Source organism: Pan troglodytes, chromosome X (genome assembly GCF_028858775.2).
Source record: "Pan troglodytes isolate AG18354 chromosome X, NHGRI_mPanTro3-v2.0_pri, whole genome shotgun sequence".
NCBI classification, from domain to species: Eukaryota; Metazoa; Chordata; class Mammalia; order Primates; family Hominidae; genus Pan; species Pan troglodytes.
In genome coordinates, this window is record NC_072421.2 from 73,324,143 (window position 1) to 73,347,654 (window position 23,512).

At 36.4% G+C, this 23,512-nt stretch overlaps 1 protein-coding gene across 4 annotated transcripts in view; it reads right to left on the reverse strand.

The window, feature by feature from the left end:
* ZDHHC15 (zinc finger DHHC-type palmitoyltransferase 15) overlaps window positions 1–23,512 on the reverse strand; it is a 149,302-nt gene that overhangs the window by 120,659 nt on the left and 5,131 nt on the right. For 2 of the 4 annotated variants that reach the window (XM_016943600.3, XM_054676323.2), the window contains exon 2: window positions 13,735–13,761. The exons of the other annotated variants lie outside the window; for them this stretch is intronic. In XM_016943600.3, coding sequence (XP_016799089.1) covers window positions 13,735–13,761 — 27 coding nt within the window. The remainder of the gene's footprint in view (window positions 1–13,734; window positions 13,762–23,512) is intronic. 4 annotated transcript variants of the gene reach the window in all.

Consider the following 23,512-nt stretch of genomic DNA (forward strand, 5'->3'; position numbering starts at 1 on the left):
GAACATCACACTCTGGGGACTGTTGTGGGGTGGGGGGAGGGGGAGGGATAGCTTTAGGAGATATACCTGATGCTAAATGACGAGTTAATGGGTGCAGCACACCAGCATGGCACATCTATACATATGTAACTAACCTGCACATTGTGCACATGTACCTTAAAACTTAAAGTATAATAATAATAAAATAAAAGAAAAAAAAAGAAAAGAATTTTCAACCCAGAATTTCATATCCAGCCAAACTAAACTTCCTAAGTGAAGGAGAAATAAAATCCTTTACAGACAAGCAAATGCTGAGAGATTTTGTCACCACCCGGCCTGCCCTAAAAGAGCTCCTGAAGGAAGCACTAAACATGGAAAGGAATAATCAGTACCAGCCACTGCAAAAACATGCCAAATTGTAAAGACCATCGAGGCTAGGAAGAAACTGCATCAATTAACGAGCAAAATAACCAGCTAACATCATAATGACAGGATCAAATTCACACATAACAATATTAACCTTAAATGTAAATGGGCTAAATGCTCCAATTAAAAGACACAGACTGGCAAATTGGATAAAGAGTCAAGACCCATCAGTGTGCTGTATTCAGGAAACCCATCTCATGTGCAGAGACACACATAGGCTCAAAATAAAGGGATGGAGGAAGATCTACCAAGCAAATGGAAAACAAAAAAAGGCAGGGGTTGCAATCCTAGGCTCTAATAAAACCAACAAAGATCAAAAGAGACAAAGAAGGACATTAGATAATGGTAAAGGGATCAATTCAATAAGAAGAGCTAACTATCCTAAATATATATGAACCCAATACAGGAGCACCCAGATTCATGAAGCAAGTCCTTAGAGACGTACAAAGAGACTTAGATTCCCACACAATAATAATGGGAGACTTTAACATCCCACTGTCAATATTAGACAGATCAACGAGACAGAAAATTAACAAGGATATCCAGGAATTGAACTGAGCTCTGCACCAAGCGGACCTAATAGACATCTACAGAACTCTGTACCCCAAGTCAACAGAATATACGTTCTTCTCAGCACCACACCACACTTATTCTAAAATTGACCACATAGTTGGAAGTAAAGCACTCCTCAGCAAATGTAAAAGAACAGAAATTATAACAAACTGTCTCTCAGACCACAGTGCAATCAAACTAGAAATCAGGATTAAGAAACTCACTCAAAACTGGTCAACTACATGGAAACTGAACAACCTGCTCCTGAATGACTACTGGGTACATAACGAAATGAAGGCAGAAATAAAGATGTTCTTTGAAACCAATGAGAACAAAGACACAATATACCAGAAACTCTGGGACACATTTAAAGCAGTGTGTAGGGGGAAACTGATAGCACTAAATGCCCACAAGAGAAAGCAGGAAAGATCTAAAATTGACACCCTAACATCACAATTAAAAGAACTAGAGAAGCAAGAGCAAGCACATTCAAAAGCTAGCAGAAGGCAAGAAATAACTAAGATCAGAGCAGAACTGAAGGAAATAGAGACAAAAAAATCCTTCAAAAAATCAGTGAATCCAGGAACTGGTTTTTTCAAAAGATCAACAAAATTGATAGACCGCTAGCAAGACTAATAAAGAAGAAAAGAGAGAAGAATCAAATAGATACAATACAAAATGATAAACGGGGTATCACCACTGATCCCACAGAAATACAAACTACCATGAGAGAATACTACAAACACCTCTATGAAAATAAAATAGAAAATCTAGAAGAAATAGATAAATTCCTCGACACATACATCCTCCCAAGACTAAACCAGGAAGAAGTTGAATCTCTGAATAGACCAATAAGAGGCTCTGAAATTCAGTCAATAATTAATAGCTTACTAACCAAAAAAAGTCCAGGACAAGATGGATTCACAGCCGAATTGTACCAGAGGTACAAGGAGGAGCTGGTACATTCCTTCTGAAACTATTCCAATCAATAGAAAAAGGGGAAATCCTCCCTAACTCATTTTATGAGGCCAGCATCATCCTGATATCAAAGCCTGGCAGAGACACAACAAAAAAGGAGAATTTTAGACCAATATCCCTGATGAACATCATGCAAAAATCCTCACTAAAATACTGGCAAATGGAATCCAGCAGCACATCAAAAAGCTTATCCACCATGAACAAGTGGGCTTCATCCCTGGGATGCAAGCCTGGTTCAACATATGCAAATCAATAAACTTAATTCAGCATATAAACAGAACCAACGACAAAAACCATATGATTATCTCAATAGTTGCAGAAAAGGCCTTTGACAAAATTCAACAGCCCTTCATGCTAAAAACTCTCAGTAAATTAGGTATTGATGGGACGTATCTCAAAATAATAAGAGCTATCTATGACAAAACCACAGCCAATATCATACTGAATGGGCAAAAACTGGAAGCATTCCCTTTGAAATCTGGCACAAGACAGGGATGCCCTCTCTCACCACTCCTATTCAACATAGTGTTGGAAATTCTGGCCAGGGCAATCAGGCAGGGGAAGGAAATAAAGGGTATTCAATTAGGAAAATAAGAAGTCAAATTGTCCCTGTTTGCAGATGACAGGATTGTATATCTAGAAAACCCCATCATCTCAGGCCAAAATCTCCTTAAACTGATAGGCAACTTCAGCAAAGTCTCAGGATACAAAATCAATGTGCAAAAATCACAAGCATTCTTATACACCAATAACAGACAAACAGAGAGCCAAATCATGAGTGAACTCCCATTCATAATTGCTTCAAAGAGAATAAAATACCTAGGAATCCAACTTACAAGGGACGTGAAGGACCTCTTCAAGGAGAACTACAAACCACTGCTCAAGGAAATAAAAGAGGATACAAACAAATGGAAGAACATTCCATGCTCATGGGTAGGAAGAATCAATATCGTGAAAATGGCCATACTGCCCAAGGTAATTTACAGATTCAATGCCATCCCCATCAAGCTACCAATGACTTTCTTCACAGAATTGGAAAAAACTACCAAAGTTCATATGAAAGAAAAAAGGGCCCGCATTGCCAAGTCAATCCTAAGCCAAAAGAACAAAGCTGGAGGCATCATGCTACCTGACTTCAAACTATACTACAAGGCTACAGTAACTAAAACAGCATGGTACTGGTACCAAAACAGATATATAGACCAATGGAACAGAACAGAGCCCTCAGAAATAATGCTGCTTATCTACAACCATCTGATCTTTGACAAACCTGACAAAAACAGGAAATGGGAAAAAGATTCCCTATTTAATAAATGGTGCTGGGAAAACTGGCTAGCCAGATGTAGAAAGCTGAAAGTGGATCCCTTCCTTATACCTTATACAAAAATTAATTCAAGATGGATTAAAGACTTAAATGTCAGACCTAAAACCATAAAAATCCTAGAAGAAAACCTAGGCAATACCATTCAGGACATAGGCATGGGCAAGGACTTCATGTCTAAAACACCGAAAGCAATTGCAACAAAAGCCAAAATTGACAAATGGGATCTAATTCAACTAAAGATCTTCTGCACAGCAAAAGAAACTACCATCAGAGTGAACAGGCAACCTACAGAATGGGAGAAAAGTTTTGCAATATACTCATCTGTCAAAGGGCTAATATCCAGAATCTACAATGAACTTAAACAAATTTTCAAGAAAAAAAACAACCCCATCAAAAAGTGGGCAAAGGATATGAATAGCCACTTCTCAAAAGGAGACATTTATGCAGCCAAAATACACATGAAAAAATGCTTATCATCACTGGCCATCAGAGAAATGCAAATCAAAACCACGATGAGATACCATCTCACACCTGTTAGAATGGCGATCATTAAAAAGTCAGGAAACAACAGGTGCTGGAGAGGATGTGGAGACATAGGAACACTTTTACACTATTGGTGGGACTGTAAACTAGTTCACCCATTGTGGAGGTCAGTGTGGCGATTCCTCAGGGATCTAGAACCAGAAATAGCATTTGACCCAGCCATCCCATTACTGGGTATATACCCAAAGGATTATAAATCATGCTGCTATAAAGACACATGCACACGTATGTTTATTGTGGCACTATTCACAACAGCAAAGACTTGGAACCAACCCAAATATCCAACAATGATAGACTGGATTAAGATAATGTGGCACATACACACCATGGAATACCATGCAGCCATAAAAAATGATGAGTTCATGTCCTTTGTAGGGACATGGATGAAAGTGTAAAACATCATTCTCTGCAAACTATCACAAGGACAAAAAACCAAACACCACATGTTCTCACTCATAGGTGGGAATTGAACAATGAGAACCCATGGACACAGGAAGGGGAACATCAGTAGTGGGGGACTTTGATACTCAACTGACAGCACTAGACTGGTCATCAAGACAGAAAGCCAACAAAGAAACAATGGATTTAAGCTATATACCCTACAACAAATGGAATTAACAGATATTTACAGAATATTCTACCAAACTACTGCAGAATATACATTCTTTTCATCAGCACATGGAACATTTTGCAAGATAGATCATATGACAGGACACAAAAAAGTTTCAATAAACTTAAGAAAATTGAAATTATATCAAGTACTCTCACAGACAACAGTGGAATAAAACTGGAAGTTAACTCCAAAAGGAACCTTCAAAACTATACACATACATGGAAATTAAATAATCTGCTCCTGGATCAACAGTAAAATCAAGATGGAAAGGAAAAAATTGTTCGGACTGAATAATAATAGTGACACAACCTATTGTGTCTCTGGGATACAGCAAAAGCGGTGCTAAGAAGAAAGTTTGTAATATTAAGCATCTACATCAAAAAGTCTTAAGAGTGCAAACAAACAATCTAAGCTCACACCTCAAGAAACATGAGAAACAAGAACAAACCAAACCAAAGCAAGCGGAAAAAAAAAAGTAACAAAGTCAGAGCAGAACTAAATGAAATTGAAACAAAAAATACAAAAGATAAAACAAAAAGCTGGATATTTGAAAGATAAACAAAATCAATAGACCATTAGCGAGATTAACCAACATAAAAAGAGAGAAGTACAAATAAGCTCAATTAGAAACGAAATAGGAAATATTACAACTGATAGCACAGAAATACAAAAGATCATTGAAGGCTACTATGAATACCTTCAAGACCACAAACTAGAAAACCTAGAGGAGATGGATAAATTCCTAGAAATATTCAAGCTTCCTAGATTAAACCAGGAAGAAACAGAATCTCTGAACATCCCAATAACAAGTAGCAAGATAGAAAGAGTAACAAAAAAATGCTAACAAAAAGAAATCCAGGACCAGATAAATTCACAGCTGAATTCTATCAGACATTTGAAGAATTGGTACTCCTACTGAAACTATTCCAAAAGACAGAGACAAAGGGAATCCTCCCTAAATCATTCTATAAAGCCAGTATCGCCCTAATACCAAAACCAGGAAAGGACATAACAAAAAAAGAAAACTACAGACCAATATCCCTGATGAATAGAGATGCAAAAATCCTGTACAAAATACTAGCTAACCAAATCCAATAGCATATCAAAAAGATAATTCACCATGATCAAGTGGTTTCCTACCAGGGATGCAGGGCTAGTTTAACATACGCAAGCAATAAATATGATACACCATATAAATGGAATTAAAAACAATAATAATATGATTATCTCAATAGACACAGAAAAAGCATTTGATGAAATCCAGCATCCCTTTATGATTAAAACCCTCAGCAAAATCAGCATAGAAGGGATACACCTTATGGCAATGAAAGCCATCTATGACAAACACACAGCCAACATTACACTGAATGGGGAAAAGCTGAAAGCATTCCTCCTGAGAACTGGAAAAAGACAAGGATGCCCACTTTTTTTTTTTTTTTTTTTTTTTGAGACAGTGTTTTGCTCTTGTTGCCCAGGCTGGAGTGCAATGGCGTGATCTCAGCTCACCGCAACCTCCACCTCCTGGGTTCAAGCGATTCTCCTGCCTCAGCCTCCTGGGTAGCTGGGATTACAGGCATGCACCACTACGCCAGAATAATTTTGTATTTTTTGTAGAGACAGGGTTTTTCCATGTTGGTCAGGCTGGTCTCAAACTCCTGACCTCAGGTGATCCGGCTGCCTCAGCCTCCCAAAGTGCTGGGATTACAGGCGTGAGCCACCGTGCCTGGCCACCCACTTTTACCACTTATAATCAACATAGGATCAGAAGTCCTAGCCAGAGCGATCAGACAAGAGAAAGAAACTGGTAAAGAGAAAAAAAAAATCCAAATCTGTAGAGAAATTCAAACTGTTGCTGTTTACCGATGATATGATCGTACACCTAGAAAACCCTAAAGACTCATCCTAAAAGCTCCAGATCTGGTCAATGAATGCAGTAGTGTCTGGATATAAAATCAGTGTACATAAATCAGTAGCACTGCTATAAACCAACAACGCCCAAGCTGAGAATCAAATCAAGAACTCAACCCCTTTTACAATAACTGAATAAAGCAACAACTTAGGAATACACCTAACCAAGGAGGTGAAAGACTTCTACAAGGAAAACTACAAAACACTGCTGAAAGAAGTCATAGATGACACAAACAAGTAGAAACATATCCCATGCTCATGGATGGGTAGAATCAATATTGTGAAAATGACCATACGACAAAAGCAATCTACAGATTCAATGCAATTCCCATTAAAATATCATCATCATTCTTCACAGAACTAGAAAAAAAATCCTGAAATTTGTATGAAACCAAAAAAGAGCCCACATAGCCAAAGAAAGACTATGCAAAAAGAACAAATCTGGAGATATCACATTACCCAATTTCTAAATATACTACCAGGCTATAGTCAACAAAACAGCATGGTACTTGTATAAAAACAGGCACACAGACCGATGGAACAGAATAGAGAACCCAGAAATAAAGCCAAATACTTAGAGCCAACTGATCTTTGAGGAAGAAAACAAAACACAAAATGGGGAAAGGACACCCGATTCAACAAATGGTGCTGGGATAGTTGGCAAGCCATATGCAGAAGAATGAAACTGAAGCCTCATCTCTCACCATATACAAAAATCAACTCAAGATGGATCAAAGACTTAACCTAAGACCTGAAATCATAAAAATTCCAGAAAATAACATGGGGAAACTCTTCTAGACTTTGGTTTAGGCAAAGAGCTCATGACCCAGACCCAAAAGCAAATGCAACAAAAACAAAGATAAATAGATCGGACTTAAACTAAAAAGCTTCTGCACAGCAAAATAAATATTCAGCAAAGTAAACAGAAAATCTACAGAATGGGAAAAAATATTCTTAAACTATGCATCTGATAAAGGACTAATATCCAGAATCTACAAGGAACTCAAACAAATCATCAAGAAAAAACAAATAATCCCATTAAAAAGTGAGCTAAAGACATGAATAGGCAATTCTAAAAAGAAGATATACAAATGGCCAACAAACATGAAAAAATGCTGGACATCACTAATGATCAGGGAAATGCAAATCAAAACCACAATGAGATACCACCTTATTCCTGCAAGAATGGCCATAATTTAAAAATCAAAAAACAATAAACATTGGCATGAATGTGGTAAAAAGGGAACACTTTTACACTGCTAATGGGAAGGTAAACTATTACAACCACTATGGAAAACATTACGGAGATTCCCTAAAGAACTGAAAGTAGATCTACCATTTGACTCAGCAATCCCACTACTATGTATCTTTGGTTTAAAATAAAAGAATAAAATAAGTCATTATAAGAAAAATACACTTGCACATGTATGTTTATAGCAGCACAATTCACAATTGCAAAAATATGAAACCAGCCCAAATGCTCATCAACCAATGAGTGGATAAAGAAAATGTGGTGTATACATATCATGGAATAATACTTAGCCATTAAAAGGAATAAAATAATGGCATTTTATCTGGATGGAGTTGGAGACCATTATTCTAAGTGAAGTGTCTCAGAAATAGAAAACCAAACATCATATGTTTTCAGTTATAAGTGGGAGCTAAGTTATGAGGATGCAAATGCATAAGAAAGGACTTTGGGGATTTAGGGGAAGGATGGGAGTGGGGTGAGGGATAAAAGGCTACGCACTGGGTTCAGTGTACAGTTTGGGTGATGGGTACACCAAAATCTCAGAAATCACAGCTAAAGTACTTATCCATGTAACCAAACACCACCTGCTCCCCCAAAACTATTGAAATAATAATAATAATAATAATAATAAATGGTTAAATAAATCTAGTATACCCATACTATGAAATACTCGGAGATCATTTTAAAATGAAATATATTTGTATATAGTAACATGGAAATACATTTATGATATATTATTAAAAAATATAGTTTCAGAAAAATATGCACAGTATCACTCAATTAAAATAAACAACCAAGCCTATATAAATATACATACCTATACTTATATGTTTCTATGTGAATGCAAAGAAAAAGATCTCAAATACAAATAAAACTAAATATAGCAGTTGTCTATGAATAGTGATAGAGGAGGCAGTGTGAAGATAACTGGAAATTTTCATTTTCTAGATTTCTATATTGTTTGACTTTTCAATAAATATTTTTGTAACAAAAATATCTATATTTAAATGTCTTTTAGGAGTGGGTTAGCATCTAAGGGAGGCTTTTATCTGATCTCTAAACCTTAATTATAAAGTAATTTTACAATAATAAATATAAAATAATATATTATTGAGAGCACTGAGATAACTAATTAAAACCAACCTGAGGATTTCCTATACAGTCTGGAGGTGAGTCTAAAAGATCATACTGTAGCCCAGACGTTTTACTCTCAGTGCCTTCTCACCTTCCTGATGTTTAATGTATTACCAATAAATTAAGGTTAGTATAATTGAGAATCTGACACAAAGCAGATCTTTCTTTTATTTTTAAACTTTTATTTTCGGTTCGGGGCACATGTAAAGGTTTCTTATATAGGTAAACTTGTGTCAAAGGGGTTTGTTGTATAGATTACTTCGTCACCTAGGTATTATTAATCTTAGTACCCAATTGTTATTTTTTTCTGTTCCTCTGCCTCCTCCCACTTTCCATCCTCAAGTAGAACCTAGTGTCTGTTGTTCTCTTCTTCATGGTTCATGAGTTCTCATCATTTAGCTCCCACTTATAAGTGAGAACATGTGGTATTTTCTGTTCGGTAAAGATAATAGCCTCCAGCCCCATCCATGTTCCCACAAAAGACATGATCTCATTCTTTTCTATAGCTGCACAGTACTTCATGGTGTGTATGCACCAGATTTTCTTTATCCAATCTGTCATTGATGGGCATTTAGGTTGATTCCACATCTTTGCTATTGTGAATAGTGCTGCAATGATCACTTGCTTGCATGTGTCTTTATGGTAAAATGATTTATATTACTCGGGGAATATACACCCAGTAATGGGATTGCTGGGTTGAATGGTATTTCTGTTTTTAGGTCTTTGAGGAATCACCACGCTGTCTTCCACAATTGTTGAACTAATTTGCACTCCCACCAACAGTGTGTAAGTGTTCCCTTTTCTCCACAATCTCACCAGCATCTATTATTTTTTTACTTTTTAGTAGTAGCCATTCTGAGATGGTATCTCATTGTGGTTTTGATTTGCAGTTCTGTAATGATGAGTGATATTGAGCTTTTATTCACATTTGTTGGCCACATGTATGTTTTCTTTTGAAAATTGTCTGTTCATGCCCTTTGCCCACTTTTCAATGGGATTATTTGATGTTCTCTTATAAATTTAAGTTCTTTACAGCTGCTGGATATTAGACTTTTTTCAAGTGCATAGTTTGCAAAAATTTTCTTCCATTCTGTAGGTTGTCTCCCATTCCGTAGATTGTTTACTCTGTTGATAGTTTCTTTTGCTGTGCAGAAGCTCTTCAGTTTAATTAGATCCCATTTGCCAATTTTTGCTTTTGTTAGAAGCAGATATTTCTACACTTTGGATTTTCAAATGGAAACCTAATATTCTTGTATCAGTTTGCTAGGGCTGCCATAATAAAGTAACACAGACTGGGTCTCTAAACGGCAGAAATTTATTGTCTCACAATTCTGGAGGTTAGAAGTCCAAGATAAAAGTGTCAGCAGGATTGGCCATTTTGAAGGCCTCTCTCCTTGGCATGTAGATAGTCATCTTCTCCCTGTGTCTTCACATGGTCTTCCTTCTGTACCTATCTGTGTCCAGATTTCCTTTCCCTATAAGGACATCAGACTGGATTACAGCCCACCCTAGTTGACCTCATTTTAACTTAACTACCTCTTTAAAGACCTTATACAAATAGTCACATTCTGAAGTACTGAAAGTAAGGGCTTAAACAGATGAATTTTGAGAGGACACAAGTTGACCCATAACAGTTCTGTTATTTAGAAATTACATCTGTTTCTGAAAAGGTAAATAATTACAACCATTTTATGAATGAAATCAGAAAATTTAGTATGCAAACCATTTAAAATGCAAATTAATTATTAGATTAGTTGAACTTTTGTTTAAAATGATTAATGGACCTTTTTGCAGAAGAGCAACTGTGGGCAATGCATTATTTTAATTATATGTGCATCATCTGATGGATCATGACTAAAGTTCATATCATTCCTAAATTTATCTCTTAATCATCACCTCATCCCTGGACTCTACTAAATCCCTAAGCTCCAGATCATCCCAGATTTTTACTTCAAGGGTGGAGCAGGGAAGATTTCCCAGTCATGATCTTCAAAATATGGATAGTATGATGCTGAATGAAATCATCTATGCAATATATTTATGAAATCAAAATAAATACATTATCATGTTTTTAAAAGTATGATCTATGGGAAAACATATGAACTCACATATTTAAAAAAGATCTAGTATTTGATGGCACAACAGGGTGACAACAGTCAATATTTTACTGTATATTTAAAAATAACTAAATGGTATAACTGGAATATTTATAATACAGAGAAATAATAAATGTTTGAAGTGATGGATATCCCATTTACCCTGATGTGATTATTACACATTGTATGCCCATATCAAAATATCTCATGTACCTCCTAAATATATACACCTACTATCTATCCAAAAAAATTAAAAAATAAAAAAGAGTATCTGAATCCTGCAAAACCAAGGCAAATATTATATATCTATAATATTCAGGATTGTGATTCAGATGACCTGAGCTTTAGTCCTTTCTGTGCAGTAGAATCAGCATAACTAGGTCAATATATTTTACTTCTTTGGTTCTCAATTGTTCTCCCTATAAAATACAAATGTATGGATTTTGACAATCTATTCACAAAAGTAGTCATAAGGAATTATAATCCTGAAATATGTTATGCTTCTTAGAAGAGAGATCTTTCAGATCCTCTCCAATGTTAATAACAATAAAAATCATAATCATAATACTATTAACTATTATTTTGTATTTATCATGTGTCAGGCACTATACCAAGAGACTTACATACATAATCTCATTAGTGCTCAAAATAACCATGAAAGATCACAGAGGAAGAAAGTGAAACTTAGAGAAGTTAAGTTCCCCAAGATCACATATATAGTAAGTGGCAAAGTCAATACTTGATCCGAGGTAGATCTAACACCAAAGTCTGGTTATTTGCTACTGATATAATGCTTTTTAACAGTGCATTAGAGAGTGAAATTTATCAGGAATTGTATTCGTTTCCTAGGGCTGTGGTAATAAATGACCCCAAGCTGGGTGGCTTAAAATAATAGAAATTTATTCTCTCAGAGTTCTGGAAGCTAGAAGTCTGAAATCAAGGTGTAGGCAGGGCCATACTCTTGCTGAAATGCCCAGGGGAGTATCCTTCTTTGCCTCTTCCTAGTTTCTGAAGGTTGCAGGCAATCCATAGTGTTACTTGGCTTGTGGCAGCATAACTCCAGACTCTGTGTCCATTTTCATATGGCTGTCCTCTCTCTGTATGTGTCTGTGTATCCAAATTTCCCTCTTCATATAAGGATACCAATGACTGTATTAGGGCTCACCTGAATCCAGTATGGCCTCATCTTAACTTGATTATATCTGAAAAGACCATCTTTCCAAATAAGGTCACATTTACAAGTTCCAGGTGGATGTGAATTTTAGGGAGACACTCTACAACTCAGTACAGGAATCATTATAAGTAGATAAGAAATGGGAAAACTTTTGCAGTATGTTTGACTATGGTTTTCTTAAGCTTTGGAGACTGAAAGGTTATGTGATTTGAGGCTTTAATTTCACTGCTTTTTGTGTTTTTTTGCCAATGCCAAATAATGTTCTTACTGGCAGTCATATACTGTATTGTGTTTTACTTTAATAGTGCAGTATAATTTGAAACCTATTACATAGAATTGTGAAAATATAATTTGAAGATGAGCAACTGTGGGCAATGCATTATTCTTGATTATATGTGAATCATCTGATGGATCATGCCTAATGTTCATCTCATTCCTAAATTCATCTCTTAATCATCACCCCATCCCTGGACTCTACTAAATTCCTAAGCTCCAGATCATCCCAGATCTGTCACAAATCCACAGGATTAGAAGGGACCCCAGATAGTCATAAGACTATGAGTCTGTTTCTAGTCAAGTCTCACTGGCTTATGCCATTATTCCTATTATGGTACAGTATCATCTAAGCCTCTACTCAATTTGTCTTGAAAATTTATTGTGGAAAATATTTATATATAATTATTTAATATTTTATTCAGAAGATTATCTCTGACCTTAAGGGTCATGCATATGAATAAGAGGCAACTCAAGACTTGCTCTAATTTTGTAATAAAGGTAGGAAACATGTACTGATTCACCAGTACCTTCTGTTTACCACTGTTCTAAGTGCTCTACATACATTTACTCATTATATCTTGACACTTCTATGTAACAGGTAGTATTATCATTTTTATTCTATACATGAATAAAATGAACACAATGAGGTAAAATAATTTACTAGGAAATAGCAGAGCCAGGATTTGAATTCAGACAGTCTAGCTACAGAACTCACACTTTTGTATACTATGGTCTACTGTCTTCCAACCACTCTGCTCTCTTGCCTCTATAGCCAATGCCTCTGTTGAATGAATAACAGCAAATTGGAGCTTTAAAACAGCATAATATGAATGCTAGGTAGGTTAACGAATTATAACAATTAATTCCCCTGAAGTTCTCAACTGGCTGTATAAAGTGGCTACATAAACACTCACAGTTATTACTGATAAAATAATGTAAAGCTAAAGGTTTATTAAGACTAATGATTAGCTTACACTTTTTAAATGGAAAATGCCACAATCTCTTTAGAAAGGTAGTATATTTTGCAGGTCAAGCCAAGATGGTGGTGAGGAGCAGAGAGGAGCACAATAAATATACCGGAACTGTGATGGTGAAGGAGTTAGCCTTTAAAGTCTCTTCTGGGGCCTTTACTCCATGCCTTAAAGAGGAGATGGACTGGGCAGAAAGGCAACATACCTAGGACAACAGTGTTGAACAAAGAGACAGCCTAGGGTCACTATGTCAGACAGAGTGCTTAGCTGTGTCCTTCTCCGTCATAAATCCTGATAATTTCCAATTCTTGCCCTACAGCCAAAGGGGACACTGAAAATGTTTTTCTCTATCTCTGTGTAAGCTTCCTGAAAACCATCATTCTAAACTTTCTCCTCACCCAAGTGTATTTCTGGGAAAATTGCTCGGTCTATAGGCTTTTACGTTATTTACTTTCAGATGAAAAAAAGGACACGGTCCTGATCAATACAATTTCCAACATCATCTTACCTTTTTCTGCTGGGCTCAAAACAGTCACTGTGAAGAGACAGGAGAAAGAGAGAGAGAGAGACAGACAGACAGACAGACAGATAGAGATGGATGAGAGAGAGAGAGAGAGAGAAATTAGTTATATTTAAAAAGTCTTGTCTAACTCATTTTCCACAGCATCATTTGAGTAATTTATATAATAGTACTTTAGGAAACCACTAGGCAAAGATGAGGGAAGGCAAGGGTGATTACATTCCATCCTTTGCTATCTTCCTTTGTCTTAAACCTTCAGCAAGGCTTTCAATCATGAGAAGCTGCTTAATCAAGAAGATTTTCAATGTTTCTTTCTCCATTGGGCTCTAATTAGCTGGGTAGAGATCCAGCAATAAAAGGCCTATGTAAACATGCTTTCTTTTTTTTATTATTATTATACTTTAAGTTTTAGGGTAAATGTGCACAACGTGCAGGTTCGTTACATATGTATACATGTGCCATGTTGGTAAACAAACAAAACAAACAAAAGATGGTTTTCATACAAAATGATCAACAGTTAAGGGTCGGAAAAATAGGGAAAAAGTCCAAACAGAGAATGAGACTATGTTCTAAGGGCTATTTCTTCAGGCCTTTCATCAGTCATACTTTCTTTTTTTCTTCACATATAGGTCTATTTTATTGGGTCTTAAAAATTCTCCTTTTCATGATTATTTGAATGGATTTGTTACTATGGTTACATTTCACCTGTGTTAAAAATCTGACCAGACAATGTTTTTCTTTTTTCTAATGAGTCTGCTTGAAGATTGATACCAACTCCTTGTTGTTGTCTTCCAGTTAAACAATCAATACTGGTTAAGAATGCTTGAAAGAGGCACATACGCTACTTTCCCAATACAAATGGAAGTGGAAATGAAGCATTGATCAGTCAACCTGGGACTTCATGATTTTGTATGTACGTGCTGCATGACTGCATTGGTTCCACTAGGCCCTGAATTGGACTAGTAACATTTCTTTTTTAAAAATCTTTAAAATGAAGTGAGAGAGAAAGCATAGTTTCTTGGAGACCAATATTAATAAGGAGGAGCTGATAAATTGCTGTTTGGTATGTTTCCTATCCCTGGCTGAATACTTGCAGCTAAACAAGAAGTGGAGGTCCTAACTCCCATTTGCTTGGCTACTTGCTAAAGTACTGTGGGTGAGGGAAAGTCACTTAGTACTTGTAGATAGTGAGACGAGACATGTGTATACAGGAGTGGGAGCCGGTGAATTCTCCAGGTGGGGAACAGCTATCTGTAAATAACTGCAGAACTTTTAAGTGCAAATGGGATTGGTTTATATGACCCAAGAGCAGAGGGCAGAAATAGAACCAATAGGTTAAAGCTGCAGGTTAACACATTTTAGCTCAGTATTAGAAAAAATAATGACAACGATAATGACGATGACAATGACTAGCAGCCTTGGGAAAAAGTGTTTCCCATTACATACACTTGGAAATGTTGTAGAGGACATTCAGACATTAGTTTGGCAGTGGAATTGACTTGTAAAGTCTTTATTACCTCTGAAATTGTGTAGGAAGTAAGTCCAAGGGAATTTTTTTTTTTTTTTGCAAACTTCCCTTTTGGAAATTACATACTTTTGAGGACAAAAGGACATCTATTCTAAAAGATGTGGCACTTATCTTGGTACTTCTGCCTTTCCTGTATTTTTCTAATAATGCCTTTTGCACTATTAAAGAAAGAGGCTAGAATATTTCAGTCATATTTAAAGTGAAAATGTTACAAGAGTCACAACAAACTTTTACAAAATGAATCTGCTATCACTAATCTCATGGGTAAGCGTACATTTAGCCATGCTATGGGTAACTTGGCATGAAGATTTTAGAGTGATGTGGTGATACATGTAATTATACACCTTCTCTGTTTCTTTAAGTTTCATTCACTACTAGGGGGTAAATTATTGGAGTTATCATCAAATGGCTTTTTGCACTGTCTCTCCTTTTTTCTTTCATTATTTATTGACTCTTTGCAAGTAGGTATGGAGAAAAATTAAGGAAGGATGGTATATATGGAATAGTTTTTCATCACAGACAACCAGTGTTACAACCAAACATAGTTTATAATTTCCTTTAAATAGATGCATATTGTAGGGTTCACAGAAGTATACAAGTAGAAAAAGCCTAATTTGGGGCTAGATGGAAATGGTAAAAAATCGTAGAAAGGACACTGAAGAAATTCTACAGCAGTGCGATCCAATAGAAATAATGTGAGCCAGGTAGTTTAAATTTTCTAGTAGGAACATTTTTTAGAAAGTTAAAGAATGCCAAGTGAACTTAATTTAAAAAATATATTTTACCAATATATCAAAATATTTTCATTTGAACATGTTTTTTTAAATTATACTTTAAGTTCTAGGGTACATGTGCACAACATGCAGGTTCATTGCATATGTATACATGTGCCATGTTGGTATGGTGCACCCATTAACTCGTCATTTACATTAGGTATATCTCCTAATGCTATCCCTCCCCCCTCCCCCCACCCCACAATAGGCCCCAGTGTGTGATGTTTCCCTTCCTGTGTCCAAGTGTTCTCATTGTTCAATTCCCACCTATGAGTGAGAACATGCGGTGTTTGGTTTTTTTTGTCCTTGCGATAGTTTGCTGAGAATGATGGTTTCCAGCTTCATCCATGTCCCTACAAAGGACATGAACTCATCCTTTTTTATGGCTGCATAGTATTCCATGGTGTATATGTGCCACATTTTCTTAATCCAGTCTATCACTGATGGACATTTAGGTTGGTTCCAAGTCTTTGCTATTGTGAATAGTGCTGCAATAAACACACGTGTGCATGTGTCTTTATAGTAACATGATTTATAATCCTCTGGGTATATACCCAGTAATGGGATGGCTGGGTCAAATGGTATTTCTAGTTCTAGATCCTTGAGGAATGGCCACACTGTCTTCCACAATGGTTGAACTAGTTTCCAGTCCCACCAACAGTGTAAAAGTGTTCCTATTTCTCCACATCCTCTCCAGCACCTGTTATTTCCTGGTTTTTAATTAACGCCATTCTAACTGGTGTGAGATGGTATCTCATTGTGGTTTTGATTTGCATTTCTCTGATGGTCAGTGATGATGAGAATTTTTTCATGTGTCTTTTGGCTGCATAAATGTCTTCTTTTGAGAAGTGTCTGTTCATATCCTTCGCCCACTTTTTGATGGGGTTGTTTGTTTTTTTCTTGTAAATTTGTTTGAGTTCTTTGTAGATTCTGGATATTGGACCTAAAACCATAAAAACCCTAGAATAAAACCTAGGCAATACCATTCAGGACATAGGCATGGGCAAGGACTTAATGTCTAAAACACCAAAAGCAATGGCAACAAAAGCCAAAATTGACAAATGGGATCTAATTAAACTAAAGATCTTCTGCACAGCAAAAGAAACTACCATCAGAGTGAACAGGCAACCTACAGAATGGGAGAAAATTTTTGCCATCTACTCATATGACAAAGGGCTAATATCCAGAATCTTCAACATGTTATCCACATAAAAATTATTGTGATAATTTATATTCTTTTTTTCACTAAGTTTTGGAATGCTGGTGTATATTTTATGCTTCCAGAACATCTGAATCCAGATGACACATTTCAAGTGTTTAATAGCCACATGTGGCTAGTGGCTACAGAATTAGTGGAGTTCAAAAGGGACTTGTGAAAGGAGAGTAGGAAGTTTGAAAATATCCAGTGAGATGAGCACTCACTTACAACATGAAGTTCTTTTTTAACGAATGACATGTTTGGGAAGAGAGTTTATTATAATGATGTACAGCATATACTTTGGCATGTATTCGTATTTTGGCTCTTGACACTTATTCTGTGACCTTGGTTAATTAATCACTGTGTGCCTCAGTTTCCTCATCTGTAAAACGAAGATAAAATTGGTTATGTTATCAGATTGTTACAAGGATTAAGTAATAACATATGTGTAAAGCACTTGGGTGCTTTTCACATAAGTACTTAATTATTGTTAGCAATTTATAATCATTTTTCTACAAAAATAAATTGTTTAGTCAGGTTACATTCTACAATAAGTTTAGGACAAAACAAGTCTGATTTTAAAAAATGTTATGGTTCCCAGAGTTACATATGATGGTATTAAAATAATTTATTCAGTGTCAAAATGAATAACTTTGATTCCCCCCACTTTTTCTCTTAGATGTTTCTTAGATTCCAGGTTAGGAGATGGTAGAGTTTGATATAGGGAACTGAGACACATTTCTGAGTGTTTTCTGTTGAAAGTAAGCTAATCAGGTCAGTCTTTATTTACTTCTTTGAAAAAGTTACTCACACCAGCCATTCATTTACTTTTAAGGCAGTCCCTCTCAAACCTGGATGATCGTAATACTTACTTAGGAAGCACAATAAAAATATAGATTCCAGGGCTCTCTTCACATAGCACAACTTTGGATGGAGGTGCAGAAATTTGTATTTGAAAACCTCAGCAGGTCATTCTGAGTTAGGTTTTAAAACCATTGGAGTTATATTAGGCGTTTGTTACAACAAGTTACTAGTCAGGTGTGATGATACATTTAACTGTTTGTCATATGAATGACATAAAACTGTTTTAGATGTGGTAATACCATGATTCCTATAGGCTTGAATGGATAATTTTACCTCTATAGAAACTTGGTTTCTAGAAAATGTTTCTTCTGTTTTTTTTTTTTTTCTGTCTGATCAGTTTATATTTCTTCTCTCTTCGGAAAATTTCTACCTTTCAAGTAGAATTATATCATAGCTATTTTTATTTTTTAATCTCAGAATGGATACTATTGGGCACCAAAACTAAGAGTACTCCAGACTTACATCCCTCCTCAAAAGCAACTAATGAGCTGGCAAAAACTGTCAGAATAAACTTTTGCAGAACTCTGGAATCTAGTAAAATTGTTACAATAACCAGAGAGGAAGACTTGGTGAAGAAAAGAACTGATGCTTTGTAGTAAGAGGATACTGTGACATTTTAAAGTGGCTGCCTACCATCCTCCACATCCCAGATCAGTAGAGGCTGTGAGGACAGCCACCTACACTCTACTATATACAATAATAGAGCCTACACTCTAATATACAGCCTATATCCTAACATACTAATATACACATAACGGGGCTTCCAAAGTGAGAGGAAAGAGAGGAAAAACAGAAAGAGTATTTGAAAAAATGATGGCTAAAAAACTTCATACATTTGGTAAAAAATATGAATCTAAACATCCAAGAAGTGCAATGAACTCCAAATAGAATAAACTAAAAGATATCCACAATCAGACACATTATAGTCAAATTGCCAAAAAACAAAGAGAAAATCTTGAAAGCAGGAAAATTGACTTTTTACATACAAAAAAACCCAATAAGACTAACAGCTGATTTCTCTTAAGAACCCACAGAGGCTAGAAGGCAGTGAAATGTGATATTTAAATTGCTGAAAGAAAAAGAAAAACATCTGTCAACACATATCCAGAACTCTATGTCCAGCAACACTATACTTCAAAGAATGAAAGCGAAAACAAGACATTCCCAGATAAACAAAAACTGAGGGAGCTGATCACTAGTAGAATTGCCCTTCAAGAAATGCCAAAGGGCATTCTTTAGAAAAACTGAAAAGGCACTCACTGTAACCCAAGCTATACAAAAAAACAAGAACACTGGTAAACTATACAGGTAGCTACAAAAGCAAGTAATATTGAGTTTTACGCTTTTTTTTAACTCTTTTTACTATCTAATTTAAAGGAAAAAATGCATAAAACAACAATGATAAATCTACGTTAAGGAGTATACAATGTATAAAGATGTAATTTGTGATAATAGCATAAAGGGGGCAACAGAGCTGTAAACGACTGGGTTTTGTATACTATTAAATTAAGCTGGTATTCAACAGGATCATTCCAAGATGGCTGAATAGGAACAGCTGCAGTCTACAGCTCCCAGCGTGAGCAACACAGAAGACAGGTGACTTCTGCATTTCCAGCTGAGGTACCAGGTTCATCTCACTGGGACTGGTTGGACAGTGGGTGCAGCCCATGGAGTGTGAGCCGAAGCAGGGCGGGGCATCACCTCACCCAGGAGGCACAAGGGGTCTGGTAATTCCCTTTCCTGGCCATGGGAAACTATGACAGATTGCACCTGGAAAATCGGGACACTCCCGCCCTAATACTGTGCTTTTCCAATGGTCTTAGCAAATGGAACACCAGGAGATTATATCCCATGCAAGGCTCGGTGGGTCTCACGCCCATGGAGCCTTGCTCACTGCTAGTACAGCAGTCCGAGATAGAATTGCGAGGAAGCAGCAAGACTAATAAAGAAGAAAAGAGAGAAGAATCAAATAGACGCAATAAAAAAATGATAAAGGGGATATCACCACCGATCCCACAGAAATACAAACTACCATCAGAGAATACTACTATAAACACCTCTATGCAAATAAACTAGAAAATCTAGAAGAAATGGATGAATTCCTGGACACATACACCCTCCCAAGACTAAATCAGGAAGAAGTTGAATTCCTGAATAGACCAATAACAGGCTCTGAAATTGAGGCAATAATTAATAGTCTACCAACCAAAAAAAGTCCAGGACCAGATGGATTCATACCCGAATTCTACCAGAGGTACAAAGGGGAGCTGGTACCATTTCTTCTGAAACTACTCCAATAAATAGTAAAAGAGGGAATCCTCCCTAACTCATTTTATGAGGCCAACATCATCCTGATACCAAAGCCTGGCAGAGACACAACAAAGAAAAAAAAGAGAGAGAATTTTAGACCAATATCCCTGATGAACATTGATGCAAAATCCTCAATAAAATACTGGCAAACCGAATCCAGAAGCACATCAAAAAGCTTATCCACCAAGATCCAGTTGGCTTCATCCCTGGGATGCAAGGCTGGTTCAACATATGCAAATCAATAAACGTAGTCCATCATATAAACAGAACCAAAGACAAAAACCACATGATTATCTTAATAGACACAGAAAAGGCCTTTGAAAAAATTCAACAGCCCTTCATGCTAAAAACTCTCAATAAACTAGGTATTGATGGAACGTATCTCAAAATAGTAAGAGCTATTTATGACAAACCCACAGCCAATATCCTACTGAATGGGCAAAAACTGGAAGCATTCCCTTTGAAAACTGGCACAAGACAGGGATGCCCTCTCTCACCACTCCTATTCAACAACATATTGGAAGTTCTGGCCAGGGCAATCAGGCAGGAGAAAGAAATAAAGGGTATTCAATTAGGAAAAAAGGAAGTCAAATTGTCCCTGTTTGCAGATGATATGATTGTATATTTAGAAAACCCCATCATCTCAGGCCAAAATCTCCTTAAGCTGATAAGCAACTTCAGCAAAGTCTCAGGATACAAAATCAATGTGCAAAAATCACAAGCATTCGTATACACCAATAACAGACAAACAGAGAACCAAATCATGAGTGAACTCCCATTCACAATTGCTTCAAAGAGAATAAAATACCTAGGAATCCAACTTACAAGGGAAATGAAGGACCTCTTCAAGGAGAACTACAAACCACTGCTCAATTAAATAAAAGAGGACACAAACAAATGGAAGAATATTCCATGCTCATGGATAGGAAGAATCAATATCATGAAAATGGCCATACTGCCCAAGGTAATTTATAGATTCAATGCCATCCCCATCGAGCTACCAATGACTTTCTTCACAGAATTGGAAAAGGCTACTTTAAAGTTCATGTAGAACCAAAAAAAAGAGCCTGCATTGCCAAGACAATCCTAAGCCAAAAGAACAAAGCTGGAGGCATCATGCTACCTGACTTCAAACTATACTACAAGGCTACAGTAACCAAAACAGCATAGTACTGGTACCAAAAAAGATATGTAGACCAATGGAACAGAACAGAGCCCTCAGAAATAATACCACATATCTATAACCATCTGCTCTTTGTCAAACCTGACAAAAACAAGAAATGGGGAAAGGATTCCCTATTTAATAAATGGTGTTGGGAAAAATGGCTAGCCAGATGTAGAAAGCTGAAACTGGATCCCTTCCTTACACCTTGTACAAAAATTAATTCAAGATGGATTAAAGACTTAAATGTTAGACCTAAAACCTTAAAAACCCTACAAGAAAACCCAGGCAATACCATTCAGGACATAGGCATGGGCAAGGACCTCATGACTAAAACACCAAAAGTAATGGCAAGAAAAGCCAAAATAGACAAATGGGATCTAATTAAACTAAAGAGCTTCTGCACAGCAAAAGAAACTACCATCAGAGTGAACAGGCAACCTACAGAATGGGAGAAAATTTTTACAATCTACACATCTGACAAAGGGCTAATATCCAGAATCTACAAAGAACTCAAACAAATTTACAAGAAAAAATCAAACAACTCCATCAAAAAGTGGGCAAAGGATATGAACAGACATTTCTCAAAAGAAGACATTTATGTAGCCAAAAGATACATGAAAAAATGCTCATCATCACTGGCCATCAGAGAAATGCAAATCAAAACCACAATGAGATACCATCTCACACCAGTTAGAATGGCGATCATTAAAAAGTCAGGAAACAACAGGTGCTGGAGAAGATGTGGAGAAATAGGAACACTTTTATACTGTTGGTGGCAGTGTAAACTAGTTCAACCATTGTGGAAGACAGTGTGGTGATTCCTCAAGGATCTAGAACTAGAAATACTAATTGACCCAGAGATCCCATTACTGGGAATATACCCAAAGGATTATAAATCATGTTACTATAAAGACACATGCACACGTATGTTTATTGCGGCACTATTCACAATAGCAAAGACTTGGAACCAACCCAAATGCCCATCAATGATAGAATGGATTAAGAAAATGTGGCACATATACACCATGGAATACTATGCAGCCATAAAAAAGGATGAGTTCATGTCCTTTGTAGGGACATGGATGAAGCTGGAAACCATCATTCTCAGCAAACTATCGCAAGGACAGAAAACCAAACACTGCATGTTCTCAGTCATAGGTGCGAATTGAACAATGAGAACACTTGGACACATGGTGGGGAACATCACACACGGGGGCCTGTCGTGGGGTGGGGGGAGGGGGGAGGGATAGCATTAGGAGAAATACCTAAGGTTAAATGAGGAGTTAATGGGTGCAGCACACCAACATGGCACATGTATACATATGTAACAGACCTGCATGTTGTGCACACGTACCCTAAAACTTAAAGTATAATAATAATAAAATTTTTTTAAAAAGCTGGACTCGTATCTTATGCCAGATATAAAAAATTAACTCAGAATGGCTAAAATACCTAAAAGTGAGAGCTAAAAGTATAAAATTATTATAAGAAAACACAGGGCACACGCCTGTAGCCCCAGCTATTTGAGAGGCTAAGGTGGGAGGATCACTTGAGCCCAGGAGTTTGAGATCAGCCTGGGCAACATAGTGAGGTCCCGTATCAAAAACAAAAACAAAAAAAAAAAACAAAAAACAAACAAACAAACAAAAAACCAAAACCAACCAACCAACCAAACAAAAAAATCCCACAGGGGTAAATCTTTATGCTCTTGCATTTGGTAATGGATTCTTAAATATGACACCAAAAGCATAGGCAACAAAAGAAAAAATAGATAAATTGAATTTTATTAAAATTAAAAATCTTTGTGTATAAAATGATACTATCAAGTATGGGGGAAAATGTTTGCAAATAACGTATCTGATAAAGATCAAGTATTCAGAACATGCAAAAAATATTAAAATTCAACAACAAAAAGACAACCCAATTTA